This window comes from Cicer arietinum, chromosome 8 (genome assembly GCF_000331145.2).
Source record: "Cicer arietinum cultivar CDC Frontier isolate Library 1 chromosome 8, Cicar.CDCFrontier_v2.0, whole genome shotgun sequence".
Lineage (NCBI taxonomy): Eukaryota > Viridiplantae > Streptophyta > Magnoliopsida > Fabales > Fabaceae > Cicer > Cicer arietinum.
The window spans coordinates 6,268,569-6,285,609 of record NC_021167.2 but is presented as its reverse complement, the minus strand read 5'-3'; the positions used below and the strand labels follow the sequence as shown (position 1 = coordinate 6,285,609).

Here is a 17,041-nt window from a genome sequence, read left to right as displayed (position 1 = left end):
GATCCTACCGGTTCGTACCCTACGGATGGGAATGTAGATGGGAATGCTTGACTGGAGATATGTTAGGAGGATCTCACGGGGCGCATGGAGATCACTCAGGGTGTATAGCTATAGTTTTTTTTGAAGAATGATCAGATTAGGATTACATAGAGGGAACATATGTTTTTTTTTTTATTACGTTATTTTGAACTGGAAAACTACACCTTTACTAATATTGTCAGCTTGACATGTTATTTTCGATGGGTTACATGTACCACTTTTTGATGTGTAAATATTTTGGATTCATATTTTGAGAAACTTTTCCGCTGCTTGTAAATTATAATGACTCAATTATTTATTCAAAGGTATTACCTTATTTATTTCTCTGTTTTACATTAATCTCTTTTGAAAAAAAAATACACCATCGCTTTGAAAAGCGGGGTGTTACTAATAGCTTATCAAAGTTCTAAAGCATCTTTGCGCTTGAGGTATATGATGCAGTTAGTGAGGTACAAACCGAGACGCGTCTATTGCTTGTTGAAAATTATTTCCAAACCCACCCCCTCTTAGGCTTGAGTTAAACTCAAGCCTTTGAGAATTTCTGGAAGGACTCCCTTTGGTGCAAAGTCCTACAATTTAAGTTCAATGTATATGTTTATTTTAATAAATAGAATTTTTTTACTTTTAATCCTTAATTACTCTCTTAGCCCATAATAGTTAACTTTTTTACACTATTTGTATCAACGAAATTAGGTTCATCAATAATCTTAGATGTTGAAAATATGATCGTCAATTAATTCAAGTATTATATTATAAACTTCAAATAATTTTATAGTCCACCTGAAAACATTTTTATAATGTAATTAATGTTTAATAATCGCTTAAATTCAAAAAATTTGTTTATTGTCTTCTATTAATTGTGTTGTTTCCATGGAATCTAATTTCGTATCCATTAAGCATTGTTGAAATAAAAAATACATAAATTTTGTTTTCCTTTCGGACGTTATTTTTAAAAAACTACATTTTTATTTTTTGTCTAATGGGTAATTTAATAAAAAAAACAGATATTCAATTAAATAACAAATTAAATAACAAGAAGGGAGACAATGTTTAAGTGGAACAAATGCCAACATTGCCGACGTTTATTGAAAGTTACATTGCCAACGTTGGATTCTGACAACTAATTGAGCATTTGATCTGTTGCTCCCAAAAGGCAAATTCTCCTTAGTAGCTAACTTAAGAACAATTGTAATAACAAGAAAGCCAATTTATTTATTTAATCATTATTTATTGTATTTGGTCTAGAATCGTTAAATTATTTTTCGACATAGATAAAAGTATATAATAACCATCAAACTCTAAAAAGAAGTATATAATTTATTTAGTAAAAAAAGTATATAACTGCTCTTCGTAAAAAAAAGCATATAATTGATAATAGGCTGAGATTATGCATTTTCACTAAAATAAAAGCCCACGAGAATAGGTTTTTGTCAATCATTGTATCTTATAATTGTTAGACAAGAATATATGTTCTATTGTTAACTTTTATGGAACAATTGTCACATGACAAAAATAAATAAATTTTAGATCATTGTGCTCTTAACCTACAATTAGATTAAAAACTACATAAAATTTGTACGTCTAAGGACTCATCTCATATTAAATTCAAATTTATAAGTTTTTTCCTCCACTTTTTATTGAAGATCATAAGCTTTATCTTGAAATTGAATAAAAATCAACATAAAAGATGTAAGATTTGATCTCAAAGATAACTTAATAACGAGATAAAGTTTATAAATATAAAAAATAGGCTAAATTACATATGTGGTCCTTTAACTTAATTTCAGGTAACGTTTTAGTCTTTTATCTTTTTTTTTCCCGATTTAGTCCTTTATTCCTAAAAATATCAAATAAAGTATGAAAATATGAGTTTATTTGAAGATTTATATTACGAATTTGATGAAATTTGTATTATATTGAAGAATATAATTAATTTTATGAGTTTTGATTGAATTTTTTTTTTGAATTTTTGTATAAAAAAGGATATCATTGTTGAAATTTTAAAACATAAAATATCAAATTGTCACTTAAAATTAAAATAAAGGACCAAGTCGGGGAAGAAAAAAAAGATAAAGGACTAAAACGTTACCTGAAATTAAGTTAAAGGACCACAAATGTAATTTAGCCTAAAAAATATATTATAAAAAACAAAAGAGTAGAAAACGAAAAAGATCATAGAGCAAAAAATTTCATAAATGCATCCATTGATTTCTACAAGAATTTTTTAGTAAGTCAATAAAAGTCTTTCACTAAATTAGTCATTATTAACACTGAGTTGATTTTATTCTAAAATATATGTAACTGGTATATTCACATTCCATAAAAACACTCAAATTCATAATTTAACTAACTTTGTCCCACACCGAAATATTTAGAGAGAACAGTGCGAAACAAAAGTTACAAAAGATAAATGTGTGTTACGTTGCAACATACTTACCTGAATGGTGTCAATGGATGATCAAGAAGGCTCATGGCCTAGGGTAGTGACCTTCATTGCACACAAAGGAGCGGTGCTAGCCTAAGGTCTATCCATGTGGTGGATCCTACATCATAATTTGTGGTTGTGGGGGCCAGCGTTCGCGCGCCCCTTTCAAATATTAGTTTTAAACATTTTTTCAAAATTAAGTTAATATTTTTATTAATATTTTGAACTCTTTGTTTCTATTTATAAGTTAGATTTTAGAGGGCAAAATATTTTTTTTAATAGTTTGGATATAAATAAAATAATATGTTAAATTATTTGATGATTTCATAATTTAAACACACTTAATTCATTTATAAAAATGCAACCTATCCTCTCTGCCAAATGTATGTATGATTGTACAAATATACTATTTGGATACAATTGTATCCATAGGAATACTATATATCCTTAATTTCTTCACATTTCTTTATTTTCCCAAGACTTTTTGTTATTTGAATCATTGTACGCTATTTAGAGAAAACTCATCACATACATCATAGTGTGGTGAATAATTGGATTTTTCAAATTTTTGCAAACGATATAAGAATGGTAAGTTAGGATTGTAGATTAATTTTTTAAGGCAGAGAGTGGTGAGTGGCGATTTAGAAGCAACATTTCTTAGTCCCATATTGTTGGTAAGATGAAAATATATGACTACAAATTATATAAACAAGTTTCTTAATCTACATTGAAAACTATCTTTGTGCTTGGGGCAATGACGCAGCTAGTGAGGTTCTAACCAATGAAAACTATCTTTGTGCTTGGGGCAATGACGCAGCTAGTGAGGTTCTAACCGAGGCGCGTCTATTGCTGGTTGAAAAATATTTTCAAACCCCCTCTTAGACTTGTGTTTAACCAAAGCCTTTGAGAATTTCTACAAGGACTCTTATTGGGGTAAAATCCTACAATTTTAGCTCAATATTTACATTCATTCTTAAAAGGTAGAGGTTTTAAACTTTTAATTCTTGAATATTAACCATGTTTTGTCCATACGGGAGTGAAAATTTATTCATTTAACTGTTATGTTGTATTATTTCCAGTTTAATTATTTATAGATTTAAGCATATTTGCGTTTGGGAGAATAATGCAACTGATATGGTTATAGTAAGGACTCATATAGGGGTAAATTTCTACAATTTAATTTAAACATTTATCCTTTAGAAATAGATGTCTCTAACTTCTCATTATTGTATTTTAATCGTGTCGTCTTTTGCCAATCATTTTATTTTATGATTGTTAGACAAGAATATATGTTCTATTGTTAACTTTTATGGAACAGTTGTCACATGACAAAAATAAATAAATTTTAGACCATTGTGTTGTTAACCTACGATTAGATTAAAAACTACATAAAATTTGTACATCTAAGGAATCCTCCCATATTAAATTCAAACTTATAGGTTTTTTCCTCCGCTATACATTGAAGATCATAAGCTTTATCTTGAAATTGAATAAAAATTGACATAAAAGATGTAAGATTTGATCTCAAAGTTAACTTAATAACGAGAGAAAGTTTATAGATATAAAAAATATATTATAAAAAACAAAAGATTAGAAAACGAAAAAGATCATAGAGCAAAAACTTTCATAAATCCATCCATTGATTTCTACAAATTTTTTTAGTAAATCGATAGAAGTCTTTCACTAAATTAGTCATTATTAACACTGAGTTGATTTTATTCTAAAATATATGTAACTAGTATATTTACATTCCATAAGAACACCCAAATTCATATTTTAACTAATTTTAGTCCCACATCAAAATATTTAGAGAGAACGGTGCGAAGCAAATGTTACAAAAGATAAATGTGTGCTACGTTGCAACATACTTACCTGGATGGGGTCAACGGGTGATCAAGAAGGCTCATGGCCTAGGGTAGTGACCTCCATTGCACACAAAGGAAGGGTGTTAGCCTAAGGTCTACCCAAGTGGTGGATCCTACACAATAATTTGTGATTGTGGGGGTCAGCATTCGCGCGACCCTTTTCAAATATTAGCTTCAAACATTTTTTAAAAATTAAGTTAATATTTTTATTAATGTTTTGAACTCTTTGTTTCTCTTTATGATTTAAATTTTAGAGGGCTAAATAATTTTTTTAATAGTTTGGATATAAAATTAAAAAATAATATGTTAAATTATTTGATAATTTCATACTTTAAACACACTTAATTCATTTATAAAAATGCAACCTATCCTCCCCGCCAAACGTATGTATGGTTGTACAAATATATTATTTGGATACAATTATATCCATAGGAATACTATATATCCTTAATTTCCTCACATTTCTTTATTTCCCCAAGACTTTTTGTTATTTGAATCATTGTACCCTATTTAGAGAAAACTCATCACAAACATCATAGTGTGGTGAATAATTGGATTTTTTTACATTTTTGCAAATGATATAAGAATGGTAAGTTATGATTGTAGATCAATTTTTTAAGGCAGAGAGTGGTGAGTGGCGATTTAGAAGCAACATTTCTTAGTCCCATATTGTTGGTAAGATGAAAATATGTGATTACAAATTATATAAACAAGTTTCTTAATCTATGTTGAAAACCATCTTTGCGCTTGGGGCAATGACTCAGCTAGTGAGGTTCTAACCGAGGCGCATCTATTGTTGGTTGAAAACTATTTCCAAACCCCCTCTTAGGCTTGTGTTTAACCAACACCTTTGAGAATTTCTAAAAGGACTCCTATTGGGGTAAAGTCCTACAATTTTAGCTCAATATTTACATTCATTCTTAAAAGGTAGAAGTTTTAAACTTTTAATTCTTGAATATTAATTGTGTTTTGTCCATATGGGAGTGAAAATTTATTCATTTAACCGTTATGTTGTATTATTTCCGATTTAATTATTTATAGATTTAAGCATATCTTTGTTTGGGAGAATGATGCAATTGATATGGTTATAGTAAGGACTCCTATAGGGGTAAATTTCTACAATTTAATTTAAACATTTATCCTTTAGAAATAGATGTCTCTAACTTCTCATTATTGTATTTTAATCTTGTGGTCTTTTGTCAATCATTGTATTTTATGATTGTTAGACAAAAATATATGTTCTATTGTTAACTTTTATGGAAAAGTTGTCACATGACAAAAATAAATAAATTTTAGACCATTGTGCTGTTAACCTACGACTAGATTAAAAACTACATAAAATTTGTACATCTAAGGAATCCTCCCATATTAAATTCAAACTTATAGTTTTTTTCCTCCACTATTTATTGAAGATCATAAGCTTTATCTTGAAATTGAATAAAAATTGACATAAAAGATGTAAGATTTGATCTCAAAGTTAACTTAATAACGAGAGAAAATTTATATATCTAAAAAATATATTATAAAAAACAAAAAGATCATAGAGCAAAAAATTTCATAAATCCATCAATTGATTTCTACAAGAATTTTTTAGTAAGTCGATAGAAGTCTTTCACTAAATTAGTCATTATTAACACTGAGTTGATTTTATTCTAAATAATATGCAACTAGTATATTCACAAAGTGGTTTATTCTATATAATTTGTGGCAGTGAAGGCTAGCGTTCGCGCGGTCTTTTTTGGAACTCTTAGTTTCTGTTTAAGAGTTAGATTTTAGATAGCTAATTATTTTTTGAAATATTTCTGATTTTAAAAATGAAATAAAAATATGTTAAATTATATGATGACTTCATATTTTAAACACACTTTATTTATTTATAAAAGTATTTAATAACTTCTTTAATTTAAAATGAAAAATAAGTCCTCTTCCTCTCAATTTTCATGCATGGTTGTACAAATGTTAAAATCTGCTTTAAAGTTTTATAAAAAATATATTTTCGTTTGGAGCATCTAACGCCTCTTAGGCTTTTGTTTAAACCAAGCCTTTGATAATTTCAAGAGATGTCCCATTTGGAATAAAGTCATACCATTTTTGTTTAATATTTACTGTATATTCATTTTTTAAAGATAGAAATTTTAATTCTTTAATATTAACTATGTTAAATTGAATGAATAATATGCTAAATGATGATATAATACTTTAAACACAGTTCATTTTTAAATTTTTTAATAGTTATTTTAATTTGAATAAGGAAAACAAGTTCGACTTCCCAAGAGAAAGGAATAGAGTATAGAAATAGACATAAGAGAATAGATAAAAAAAAATAAAAGGAGAGATAATAGATGAGGAAAGAGGGAGAGAGAGAGAGATACGAGAGAGAAAGAGTGATGATAAATAATAATCTTATTTTGATATTTTTGATAGCATGTACTTGAGACAAAAAATTAATTGTCATATGATTTAATAAGAGACAATAATTCATATTTTGTCCAGCCTCTTGATTTTTTTATTTCAACCTATTGAATGACAGCTTTAGTTTTTGACAATATGAATGATTTTTTACTTATTACATATTTACATTTACTATTATTCTAATATTTTATGTATCTTTCGATCCAAATATACAATTAAATATCCGTATTTATTTAATCTACCATATGAAAAAACCAATATATCCTTGTCTATGCACGGATTTCTAATAGTTATTATTAGAACACTGAGTAATAATTTTTAATTTTGATGCATTTAAATAATATTGTTATAGGGTCTCGTACATTTAATTTTTAAAGGCCAAATACTATTTTACCATGGTAATATCTGTAATTGATGAACCCAACTTTGTTATAAAGCACAAAATATAAATGAAGGCTATGCAAAATACTCATTCCTCGTCGGAGTAAACACATTCTACCAATGCCATATTGAAGTCAACAGCAACAAATCTCTTGCAATCTAATGTTCTACAACAGAAATTTCAAAAAGAGTGTCAATTAGGCAGCAACACAGAAAGAAAACAGAAACAGTTAGACAATTAATTATAGTTTTAACAACGCAAACCTTAAGAATAAGGGGAATGACAAGAGAACCAATAGAACATAACATTAGCCTTCGTTGTAATTGCATCTCAGCTAATGACCAAGAAAGAAAAAGCAAAATATAACATTAACAATCCAGATTCAACTATACAATTGCACAAATCCTTTTAAAATAACTCACTTATGATTTGCCAATTGAGGGAGTGAGAACACGAGCAAGAAGTTAAAAAAATCATGAGCTTCCTTTAACTGCAATAGTGCACACAGTACAATTTTTAGTCCCACATCGGTTATATATAGTGAATAGTACGGAGCAAGAGCTATAAAAGAGAAGTGTGAGTCACTGTACAACATACTTACCTGGATGGAGTCAATGGGTGATCAAGAAGGCCCATGGCTTAGGCAAGTGACCTCCATTGCACTTAGGAGGGGTGCTGGCCTAAGGTCTACCCAAGTGGTGGAGCCTACATCGTAATTTGTTGCTGTGGGGGCCTGCGTTCGCGCGGTCCCTTTCATTAAAGTTTCAAAATTAAAGTGTTTTTAAATACATTTATTTGTTTTTTAGTTAAAATTGTAATGTAATCAGAATTTTCTCTTGATGCTACTGCTGGGAAGACCTCTTCGCAATCTCCTTTCTACCTGACGAGCACATCAGACAATCGGCACACTTCTGGTTAACAGGGATGATTATGTTTTTCTGATATATATGCTGATGTCTCTATTCCGGAAGAAATCATTTAAGTTTTCACTTATAATGTCTCTAATCCAGAAGAAATCATTTAAGTTTTCACTTATAATTGTGTAAGAGATTATTGAAGTACCAAAGTATGTTTTCTCTTGGAATTGTTCAAAATTTGATTGCCAAATAATATCTTAACATTATCAACTTATATGATGCCTAATTCTACATTTAAAGTTTAACTTTTACAAGTTACAAGTGCCTTTTGATTCCTTTAGATATATAAACTGATTAATTCTAAACATTTTGCCTCCCTTGAGTTTATTCAGTGCAACATACTGTTAATGGTCTTAAATTCCATCTACTAACAAGTAAAAAGACAAAATTAAAAAAATAAGTAGATAAAGAATTAGATGAATCTTTTTCTTTCTACATTTGTTTGCATAATATTTGATTGTCTTAGTCAGTTGCTTCCAAGAAATATAGGATGTTAGAAACTTCTGGTTTAATGTACAATAGTAATACTTAGAAAAACTTATCTGCTATGAATTTTATATGCCCATAATTTGATATTATTTTTGTTTGTTATCAATAGAATGTTTTTGTTGTCTAACTCCTTGTACAAAATTAGTTATACACATAATAAAGTAATAAATAATTGGATTTTTGCAGTTTTTGTTCAGCCCACAGGGGATTAAGTGATAATAGACATTTGTTTAAGACAAAGAGTGATGAATGGTGGTTTGGAAACAAAATTTATTAGTCCCACATGGCTAATAAGAGGATTATGTGAGATTTGAAGTTATATAAAAAAAACAGCTTATCAAAGCTCTAAAGCATCTTTGCGCTTGGGGCAATGACGCAGCTAGTGAGGTATTAACCGAGGCGCGTCTATTGCTGGTTGAAAACTATTTCCAAACCCCCTCTTAGGCTTGAGTCTTACTTAAGCCTTTGAGAATTTCTGGAAGGACTCCCTTTGGGGTAAAGTCCTATAATTTAAGTTAAATACATATGTTTATTCCTTCCATTTAAGTTCATTGTATATGTTTATTTTTAATAAATAGAATATTTTTACTTTTTATCCTTAAAATTTACTCTCTTACCCCATTATAGTTAACTTTGATCCTTTATTTCAATTTATTTACATTCTTTGCATCAATGAAATTAGGTTCATCAATAATCTTAGATGTTGGAAATATGATTGTCAATTAATTCAAATATTATATTATAAACTTTAAATAATTTTATAGTCCACCTGAAAATATTTTTATAATGTAATTAATGTTTAATAATCGCTCAAATTCAAAACAATAGTTTGTTGTCTTCTATTGTTTGTGTTGTTCCTATGGAATCTAATTTCGTATCTATTAAACATTGTTGAAACAAAAAATGCATAAATTTTATTTATTTTAAAAAATTACATTTTTATTTTTTTGCCTAGTTAGCAATCTAATGAAAAACAGATATTCAATTAAGTAACAAGAAGGGAGACAATGTCTAAGTGAAACAAATACATAAAACAATGTATAAGTGAAACAAGATTATATATATGTGCAACTCGTGTCTATAAGCTGTACAACAATGTATATGCTTCTACAAAGCTATGTCTGATACTTTAAGACTAAAGCATTAACTAGGTTGAACAGGTTCGCTGTAACCAGACACTTGTGCAAGCTCTGGTAATTCGAGTTCACCACTCACAACCTGCAAGAGAAGCAAGATCTAATGAGATAATTTTTTTTTTTCTCACAATTGTAGTTACAGCATAAGGCATTCTTTACCTTCTCATTAATAATCCAAGTGGGGAAACCTTCAATTTTGGCGTCTATGCATGCATCAATCATTTTAATTCCTGTTCGATATCCGTCAGGAAAACATTCCACATAATCCAATTGCTTGGCCGCCTCACGTCCAAACATCTGTATGAAGAGGAATTAGGTGACTAACAAGAACAGCAAAAGTTTGCATCCTATTGAAACTAAGACAAGAAATTCACAAGGAATAGCCATGAGATAGTGAGTCGTTTATTGAAAGTTACATTGCCAACGTTGGATTCTGACAACTAATTTGATCTTACACAAGTCATTCACAGCTCATTAAAGTATGGTGACTTCATTGAAAACAAATGAAAGGCATAAATCATGATGACTATTGTTCAAAAGGAATTATAAGTAATCAATCATGTACCTCCTTTTGTTCCAGACAGTGTGAACACCAGAAAGCTCCATACATTTTAGCTCCTATGGAATGCAAATACTTTGCTAGAGATAGTGCAAAGGGGCTTGATGGAGTTGTAATCTCAGTTGCAAAATATGGCAGCTCAATTTTAGCCATGCTGCTAAAGTAGACAACAAACAATTTGTCAATTTAAAATTCAAATTGTATTTCACAAGCATAGCCACAATCGATAGACGTGCTGCTAACGTACCGCCAAAAAATGGCAATGATGAAAATGCCATAGGTAACCACCAACTCAATATCTTATGTAAATATTAGAGTCTCATGATATGATATTATAATTTATACTAATCAGTGTTACCGATTGTGGACTATGGCAGAAGGCCAAACATCAATCATTTTAAGCCGTCATTTCCAACGCTAAGGTGCTGCCATCCTTTACAAATTGCTCATAGAGGTTGGCAAAAAAAATTCCAGCACAATCAACCATGACACTGCTGTTGCCACTATTTGACAACACTAATACTAATTAATTACATTATCGAAACTACATGAGGCTTGCTACTTCCATTTGCTATGTATTTGTGTCAAAACCCAACTTCGTTATAAAGCACAAAACATAAATGAAGGTTGTAAAAAATGTTCAGAAAGTTCAAAATGACAATTAGAGACAAGTTTTTCACCTAAAATTGTTCAACCTTGTGAAATAGCATCAATTGATGAGTGACAACACAATTGTAACAAATTGAAGTGATTGAACACTATCGGGGTGCTAAACAATAATATTCACCTTGAGGAAGCAGATTTAGCACTGCTATAGGAGGTATTCAGCGTGAGAATCACCAAACTTGCAATAAACAACTGCAAACCCAATTGTTTATACTTCTCTTGTAATCCAATGTCCTAAAACGGAAATTTAAAAAACGAGTACCAATTAGGCAACAATACAAAAAAGGAAGTATAAACCATTAGATAATAAAGGCTTTAACATAGCAAACCTTGAGTGTGATAAAGAATAAGGAGAACGATAAGAGAACCGAAAGTAGGCAATAGGAACAAGATGATCCAGAGAACGTTGTGGTTAGAATGTACAAAAAATAAGCACTAGCAGTTGCCATCGAGGTGGAGCTTGCAAGCAATATTAATTGAGCATTTGATATGTTGATCCCAAAAGGCAAATTCTCCTTAGTAGCTAACTGAAGACTAAGAGCAGCTACAAAACCATACGCAACCATCCCAATCAAAGGAAGAGGCACACCTGGCAAATGCAAAACCACTCTCATTCGGACAATATTTCAAACACAATGTGTGCGGTTCATAACAGCATAAACAAAGGCATAAAACTCAGGTGCAGTTCTTTATCTCCAACTTTTACTGAGTATCTGACATGTGTTAATGCCAGTGTCTGAAACTGACATGATAGTAAGAACTAAGAAGTGTAATTACAAACAATTACAACTATTTTATCAAAGGACAAAACTTAGACGTCTTTCCTTAGGTAATTTTATTGCCGTTCCTAACTTAAAATATTCATAACAACCATAATTTTCTCAAAATTTATTTTAATCACAAAAAATGTAGTTGAAGTTAAAAACAACACCAAAAAACACTAAAGGAATGTGCTAAGTTTTTCTTTTATCAAATTATTAAGTGTGGTGTTAGTGCTTCATAGATGAATGGTGAACAGCACAAACAATATGTATAAAACAACAACAAAGTTTTTTTTGCATAAAGAAAATGCATTAGTTGATTATTTAGTTAAGCAAAAAGATGATACCAAAAACGAGGGCGTAATCACTGTTGAGTATGTCAGAGCAGGTGCCACCGCCGATGGGGCAAAAGACACCGGAGCCGGTGAGTTTAAGGTAAGTGAGGTAGGAGGTTTCGATGAATCCGGTTCCGGCAATTCCCGATATCAGCTTGAAGGTCCAATCAGTTGTGGAGGTTTCCGAGTCTGAAGATGAAGGGGAGCATTTGAGAAGTGGCAGCTTCGGATGCCAATTCTTGTACAATAGGCTCGGACTGAGTCGGTTCAGAGAACGGTGGTAACGAGCCGGAGCAAAGAAACAAGAAGACGACGGTGATAGTGTTGCGACGGTGAAGGTAGCCATTGAGAATTACAAAGCTCTATAGCTATTTTGTTCATCATTTCGTTGCTGAGCTGTTAATAGTTAGTTACTGGCTAGTTTGATTGGGCAATTTTTTTTTATGAGAATGGGCTTTAAAGCCCAATTTTCAGCCCATTGTAACGGGACATGTCTTGTGTTGGATGAAAATATCTTTGCCCAATTAAGGTCCATATAAGTAGGATGGTGTTGCCACGTGTATATGAGAGCATTTCCACTCATACACATTGGAACGTGGAAGCTTATCCAATAATGTTACTGATGAGATGAGATGCGGACGAGTTCCGGTTTCTGAGTCATGGGTCCCACTTGGAGGTGTACCCCCGGACATTATTTCTGCAAAGCCATACAAGTCATTACGTGTCATCTAATCTTATATCTTATATAGGATCATTACTAATTACTAATAACCGTTTTATCTAATCCAAATAATGTTGGAGTATTTGTTTGTTATATAAAAAGTTGTGGGACACGAGTTCTAAATCTTCGGTTTTGCAACGGCAACCTCAAAGCATAATTTCATTTCAATATATAAAAAAGAGATAACCACTCGTTTTGCATTCGGTACTATAGTATCTATCTATCTATATTGATCTAAACAGTAAACGGCAACGATGAAAGCAATGATAGCAACGTCGTTTAATGTCTACGCCACTTGCTTCCATTCATGCCCTCTAAATCTACGGCAGAACAGGAACATAACCAGGTCGGTCCAATTTAACCTTTCTTCTATACTAATATTTATGTTTACCTCTTTTTTTTTTCATAATATTTTGTTTAATTTAATTTGACATCTCCGCTTTTTAAGATTCTAGTGTTATTACGTGCAGCTTTTCGTTTAACAAGGGACACAGAAGCGTTGTTGTTCAACCAAAGTTTCCAAATTTCCAGTAAGTGAAAACAAAGTGTTGATCATAATTCACGTGCTTCCATAAAACATGATTTTTTGTTTTTGAGAAACGTTGTTGTTGATGTGTTTTTATTACTATTGAAGCAGGGTGTGTGGTATAAAGGGGAATATGGAGGTTGTTGGAATTCCAACTTCGGTGCCAGTGCGTGTAGCACACGAACTTCGTCTCGCTGGTCATAAGTATTTGGATGTAAGGTAAAGGCATAATTCATATACTAGCGTTTTGGAATCGTGCTTTTTCTTACTTTGTATTGGGGCTAATTAAACCGACTTGTAAGATTTTTTCTTTATAAAGTTTTATTGAGTTCTATCTCGTTAAACTTACTTGGATTTTCCCCAATACTTTTCAAGAAGCCAAAACTCACCACTTTCCTTCCCTATATTTTGTTGTGATTGTGCAGGACGCCTGAAGAATTTAATGCTGGGCACGCTCCTGGTGCAATTAACATACCTTATATGTACAGAGTCGGATCAGGTCCTATTTCAATTATAAAATACTATGCTAAATTGTAATTATTGTAATATTCTCAGTATTGTTGATGTTGGCTTCTTTGTTGATTCATAAGTCTAAATTCCGTTCCAAAGAAAAATATTTAGTCTGCATTTGGATTGTGTTATGAACAACTTATTTGAAGTTATTTCCGTGAGATATAAGGTTGATTTGGTGGTTAGAGTAGATGAGTCAGCAAATACAGTGACAAGAAATCAGCAGATTATCCCTATCCTCGACAAAATTACTAAACAACACTATAAGTCTAATATTAGACGCTAAAAAAATTAAGATTTTTTCATCTAATTTCTATAACTATTCATAATAGTTAATAAAAACAACTTATATGATATAATTTGACCACATTTTGTTATATTATATAATAAAAGATTCTCTTATAAACTTCTAATTAAGTTGTTTATCTGATCATATCTTACTTAAATTTACCCATTTGCTTATTCATTGGACTTGGATTCTTACTATTAAGTCCTTTGCTCATCTGCCAAGGCATGCTTTTGTGGCTATCTTATTCATTCAATCAATCTAATCCACACTCACAGTAGGTCCTAGATTATGCCTATGTGTGACACTCAAGTTTGTCAATAGATTAATCTAAAGACCGAGATATGAAGTAAAATACTCTGAGCCCTTAGATTAATCTAACGACCGTTGTTTGGTAGATGAGGTCACTGAAGATCTAAGTGAGTAATCCATCAGTCTTTTTTTATACTCTATTCATACAATGTTAATGTAGATTCTTTGTTCATGTATTCAGGGATGACAAAGAACAGCAACTTTGTGAAAGAGGTCTCCTCAAATTTTAGAAAAGAGGATGAAATTCTTGTAGTGAGTGCATATCGCTTTTCGGTCATTAGATTCTGTATGTTAATTTCAGTTCCTCCATCTTAAATTATCTATTGATGTTCTTGTTTTTGCAGGGTTGTCAACTAGGTAAAAGGTCTATGATGGCGGCTACCGACTTGTTAGCTGCTGTAAGCATTTCTTCTTTCAATACCTTAACTTTAATACTTATGCAATTTCACATAATGTCATCTTTCACTCAACTTTTCAATTCCTCTTTTATTTTATTTAATATAATAAATAAACAATGGAATAAAGTTCTAACATAGTCATTTCATAATGGTTTCAAAGCACACTTTCACTTCTTGTTTGAGTTTGCACCTAACGTTGTAGTTAAATGCTTGATGATATTACAAAATCTGAAAGAGGGAACAAAAGCAAAAATAATTTGTACTATGTTTTTCTCAATAACTAGTCTTGGTTTTGTCATTCAAAGATTGTTTAGCAACAAACTTTTGCAATCTATAGGGATTCACTGGACTCACAGACATAGCTGGTGGTTATGCTGCTTGGACCCAAAATGAACTTCCTACAGAACAATGAAGTTTTCTTCTTGGACTTGCAGCTGTATATAGAATAATGTTTTGGATGGAGTCCAATATGTATGGAACTGAAAAAATACTTCATCATGAAGCAGTAATACTGCATTTGAAAATTCTAAATTCCATGTATAGAAAAGAAAAGTACATGCAAGTGCATCAAAAGGAAGGGGGTGGGTGGAATGGTTTTAAATATATAGAGTTTATTTATCCAACTTTCCAAATTCTTGGCTTCATGTGTTGTTTTAAAGTTTCAAATCATGATATATTTAATGAAAAAAGTACTAGAGTTTATAACTTAGTACAAATCTGTTTTATACCAAGGAGAATAAATCATGATATGTAAGTCTACAAGAATATATTATGTCATGGAATACTGTGTAGTGCTTGAAATTTTCGAAAGCAAACTCATTCAACTTCTTTACAATTTCCATAATTTCCATAAACTTGTAAAAACAATCAAATACTTAGTTCCATTCAAATTAAAATCAATCTGAATTGGACAATTAAACAAGAAGGAAAAGCTTTTTCTCTGCAAAGTCTATCAGACCACTACGAAGTTACTACTTACTACTAAGAACCAAAGTTCGTAGCTCTTGCAATTCCTTTCATTATCATGATACTTTACTGATCTAACACTTTCGTATATGTAAAGTATGATCATAATTGGATTTCGAAGTGTTTTTGTTCAGTCCAAAGAATGGAAAATGTGGAATAAATGGACCAGCGTTGCATCACCGAAGGTCAAAGTTTGCTTCAATAATTTATTTCATTATCATGAGACTCTTAAGTTCTAGCATTTTGTGCGTGTAAAGCCGTGAATATTTTGATTTTAAAATAATTTTGTTCAGTTTAAAGAATGTTGAATAAGGAATGATGAGCGTTTGTGGAAAGCAAAGTCTTGCGAGCGGTGAATAAGTTTTCAAGTACCGCGTCACTAGTCCCACATCGCTGATGATAGAAACAAGTATCGTTTGAAGCTTATATAAAATAGAGCGTAGGCTGCAGGAGTAAAGTATCTTTGCGCTTGGGGCAATGACGCAGCTAGTGAGGTACTAACCGAGGCGCGTCTATTGCTGGTTGAAAACTATTTCCAAACCCCCTCTTAGGCTTGGGTTCAACTCAAGCCTTCGAGAATTTCTGGAAGGACTCCCTTAGGGGTAAAGTCCTACAATTTAGTTAAATTCTTCTAAATATAACAGCTAATATGTTTGAAATATAACATAGTTAATCTGACTTGGTTTTATTTTTGAAATATATCATAGTTGCATATCAAATTATTCAATATCTGAATAAGTTTTGTTTTTGGAAATCCGACATATTATCTTTGTATTTGTTAATATTTTGTATTTCAATTTTTATTTTACTTCGAAGCATTTAAAACAATTTTTTCATGAAATAAATTTTGTTTTAAGCTAGTGTTATCATTTCTAATTTTTCATCATTATAATAATCTAGATTTTTTATTTGTGTACACATCTTATAGTTATAAAATTTTAGTTTTAATCTTCATAATCTTTTTGTTCCTTTATTCATTTTTCTTCCTTTTGATTTTGTTTTGTAATAAATTGATACTTTTAATTTATAAAAAAAGTTCTTATAAAATCAAAATAGATATTAAAGATAAATAAATTGATTTTTATGCCCCTGACAACAACACCATCACAATTAATCTTTACAAAATTTGTAGGAGAAGGAAACAATTTGAACAAACGAGCATCTTTATTATTCTAATCATTATAACTCTTTCATATTTGAATGATTTGTTCGATTTCCCCAATTTGTTTGATAATACTGGAAGCTATTATGTATCATCAATCTTATTCTAAAACACCAACTTATTCCGACTTCTCCCAATGAGACATAAGTGCCGAGGTTAAAACTTTTAAATATA

At 30.8% G+C, this 17,041-nt stretch overlaps 2 protein-coding genes and 8 non-coding genes across 12 annotated transcripts; 9 read left to right on the top strand and 1 right to left on the bottom strand.

The window, feature by feature from the left end:
- The first annotated feature begins 452 nt into the window (after positions 1-452).
- Positions 453-608, top strand: LOC113788114 (U4 spliceosomal RNA). Its single transcript, XR_003474623.1, has one exon. It is a non-coding gene; the product is annotated as a U4 spliceosomal RNA (small nuclear RNA).
- A 1,860-nt stretch (positions 609-2,468) lies between these two features.
- On the top strand, positions 2,469-2,629 carry LOC113788141 (U1 spliceosomal RNA). The gene has a single exon (XR_003474649.2). It is a non-coding gene; the product is annotated as a U1 spliceosomal RNA (small nuclear RNA).
- A 625-nt stretch (positions 2,630-3,254) lies between these two features.
- LOC113788113 (U4 spliceosomal RNA) lies at positions 3,255-3,398 on the top strand. Its single transcript, XR_003474622.2, has one exon. It is a non-coding gene; the product is annotated as a U4 spliceosomal RNA (small nuclear RNA).
- A 930-nt stretch (positions 3,399-4,328) lies between these two features.
- LOC113788130 (U1 spliceosomal RNA) lies at positions 4,329-4,490 on the top strand. The gene has a single exon (XR_003474638.1). It is a non-coding gene; the product is annotated as a U1 spliceosomal RNA (small nuclear RNA).
- A 576-nt stretch (positions 4,491-5,066) lies between these two features.
- On the top strand, positions 5,067-5,210 carry LOC113788115 (U4 spliceosomal RNA). Its single transcript, XR_003474624.2, has one exon. It is a non-coding gene; the product is annotated as a U4 spliceosomal RNA (small nuclear RNA).
- A 2,506-nt stretch (positions 5,211-7,716) lies between these two features.
- On the top strand, positions 7,717-7,877 carry LOC113788119 (U1 spliceosomal RNA). The gene has a single exon (XR_003474627.1). It is a non-coding gene; the product is annotated as a U1 spliceosomal RNA (small nuclear RNA).
- A 1,004-nt stretch (positions 7,878-8,881) lies between these two features.
- LOC105852677 (U4 spliceosomal RNA) lies at positions 8,882-9,032 on the top strand. The gene has a single exon (XR_003474616.1). It is a non-coding gene; the product is annotated as a U4 spliceosomal RNA (small nuclear RNA).
- Positions 9,033-9,541: 509 nt separating this feature from the next.
- Positions 9,542-12,492, bottom strand: LOC101514859 (thiol-disulfide oxidoreductase LTO1). 2 transcript variants are annotated; one of them, XM_004512178.4, is made up of 6 exons: positions 11,999-12,492; positions 11,220-11,479; positions 11,012-11,124; positions 10,231-10,381; positions 9,825-9,962; positions 9,542-9,747 (listed from the first exon to the last, which is right to left on the bottom strand). In XM_004512178.4, exons 1-6 carry the CDS (start codon positions 12,330-12,332, stop codon positions 9,673-9,675), a joined length of 1,071 nt encoding a protein of 356 aa, XP_004512235.1. In that variant the 5' UTR covers positions 12,333-12,492; the 3' UTR covers positions 9,542-9,672. The 2 variants fall into 2 exon arrangements, with proteins under 2 accessions (XP_004512235.1, XP_004512236.1); XM_004512179.4 differs by having other exon boundaries at positions 10,231-10,378; positions 11,999-12,464.
- Positions 12,493-12,749: 257 nt separating this feature from the next.
- LOC101513868 (thiosulfate sulfurtransferase 16, chloroplastic-like) lies at positions 12,750-15,470 on the top strand. 2 transcript variants are annotated; one of them, XM_004512177.4, is made up of 7 exons: positions 12,750-13,053; positions 13,178-13,237; positions 13,345-13,452; positions 13,659-13,732; positions 14,523-14,593; positions 14,686-14,739; positions 15,077-15,470. In XM_004512177.4, the coding sequence occupies exons 1-7, from the start codon at positions 12,962-12,964 to the stop codon at positions 15,149-15,151; spliced, it is 534 nt and encodes a 177-aa protein (XP_004512234.1). In that variant the 5' UTR covers positions 12,750-12,961; the 3' UTR covers positions 15,152-15,470. The 2 variants fall into 2 exon arrangements, with proteins under 2 accessions (XP_004512234.1, XP_004512233.1); XM_004512176.3 differs by having other exon boundaries at positions 12,818-13,053; positions 13,342-13,452.
- Positions 15,471-16,164: 694 nt separating this feature from the next.
- On the top strand, positions 16,165-16,315 carry LOC113788109 (U4 spliceosomal RNA). The gene has a single exon (XR_003474618.1). It is a non-coding gene; the product is annotated as a U4 spliceosomal RNA (small nuclear RNA).
- The last annotated feature ends 726 nt before the right edge of the window (positions 16,316-17,041 follow it).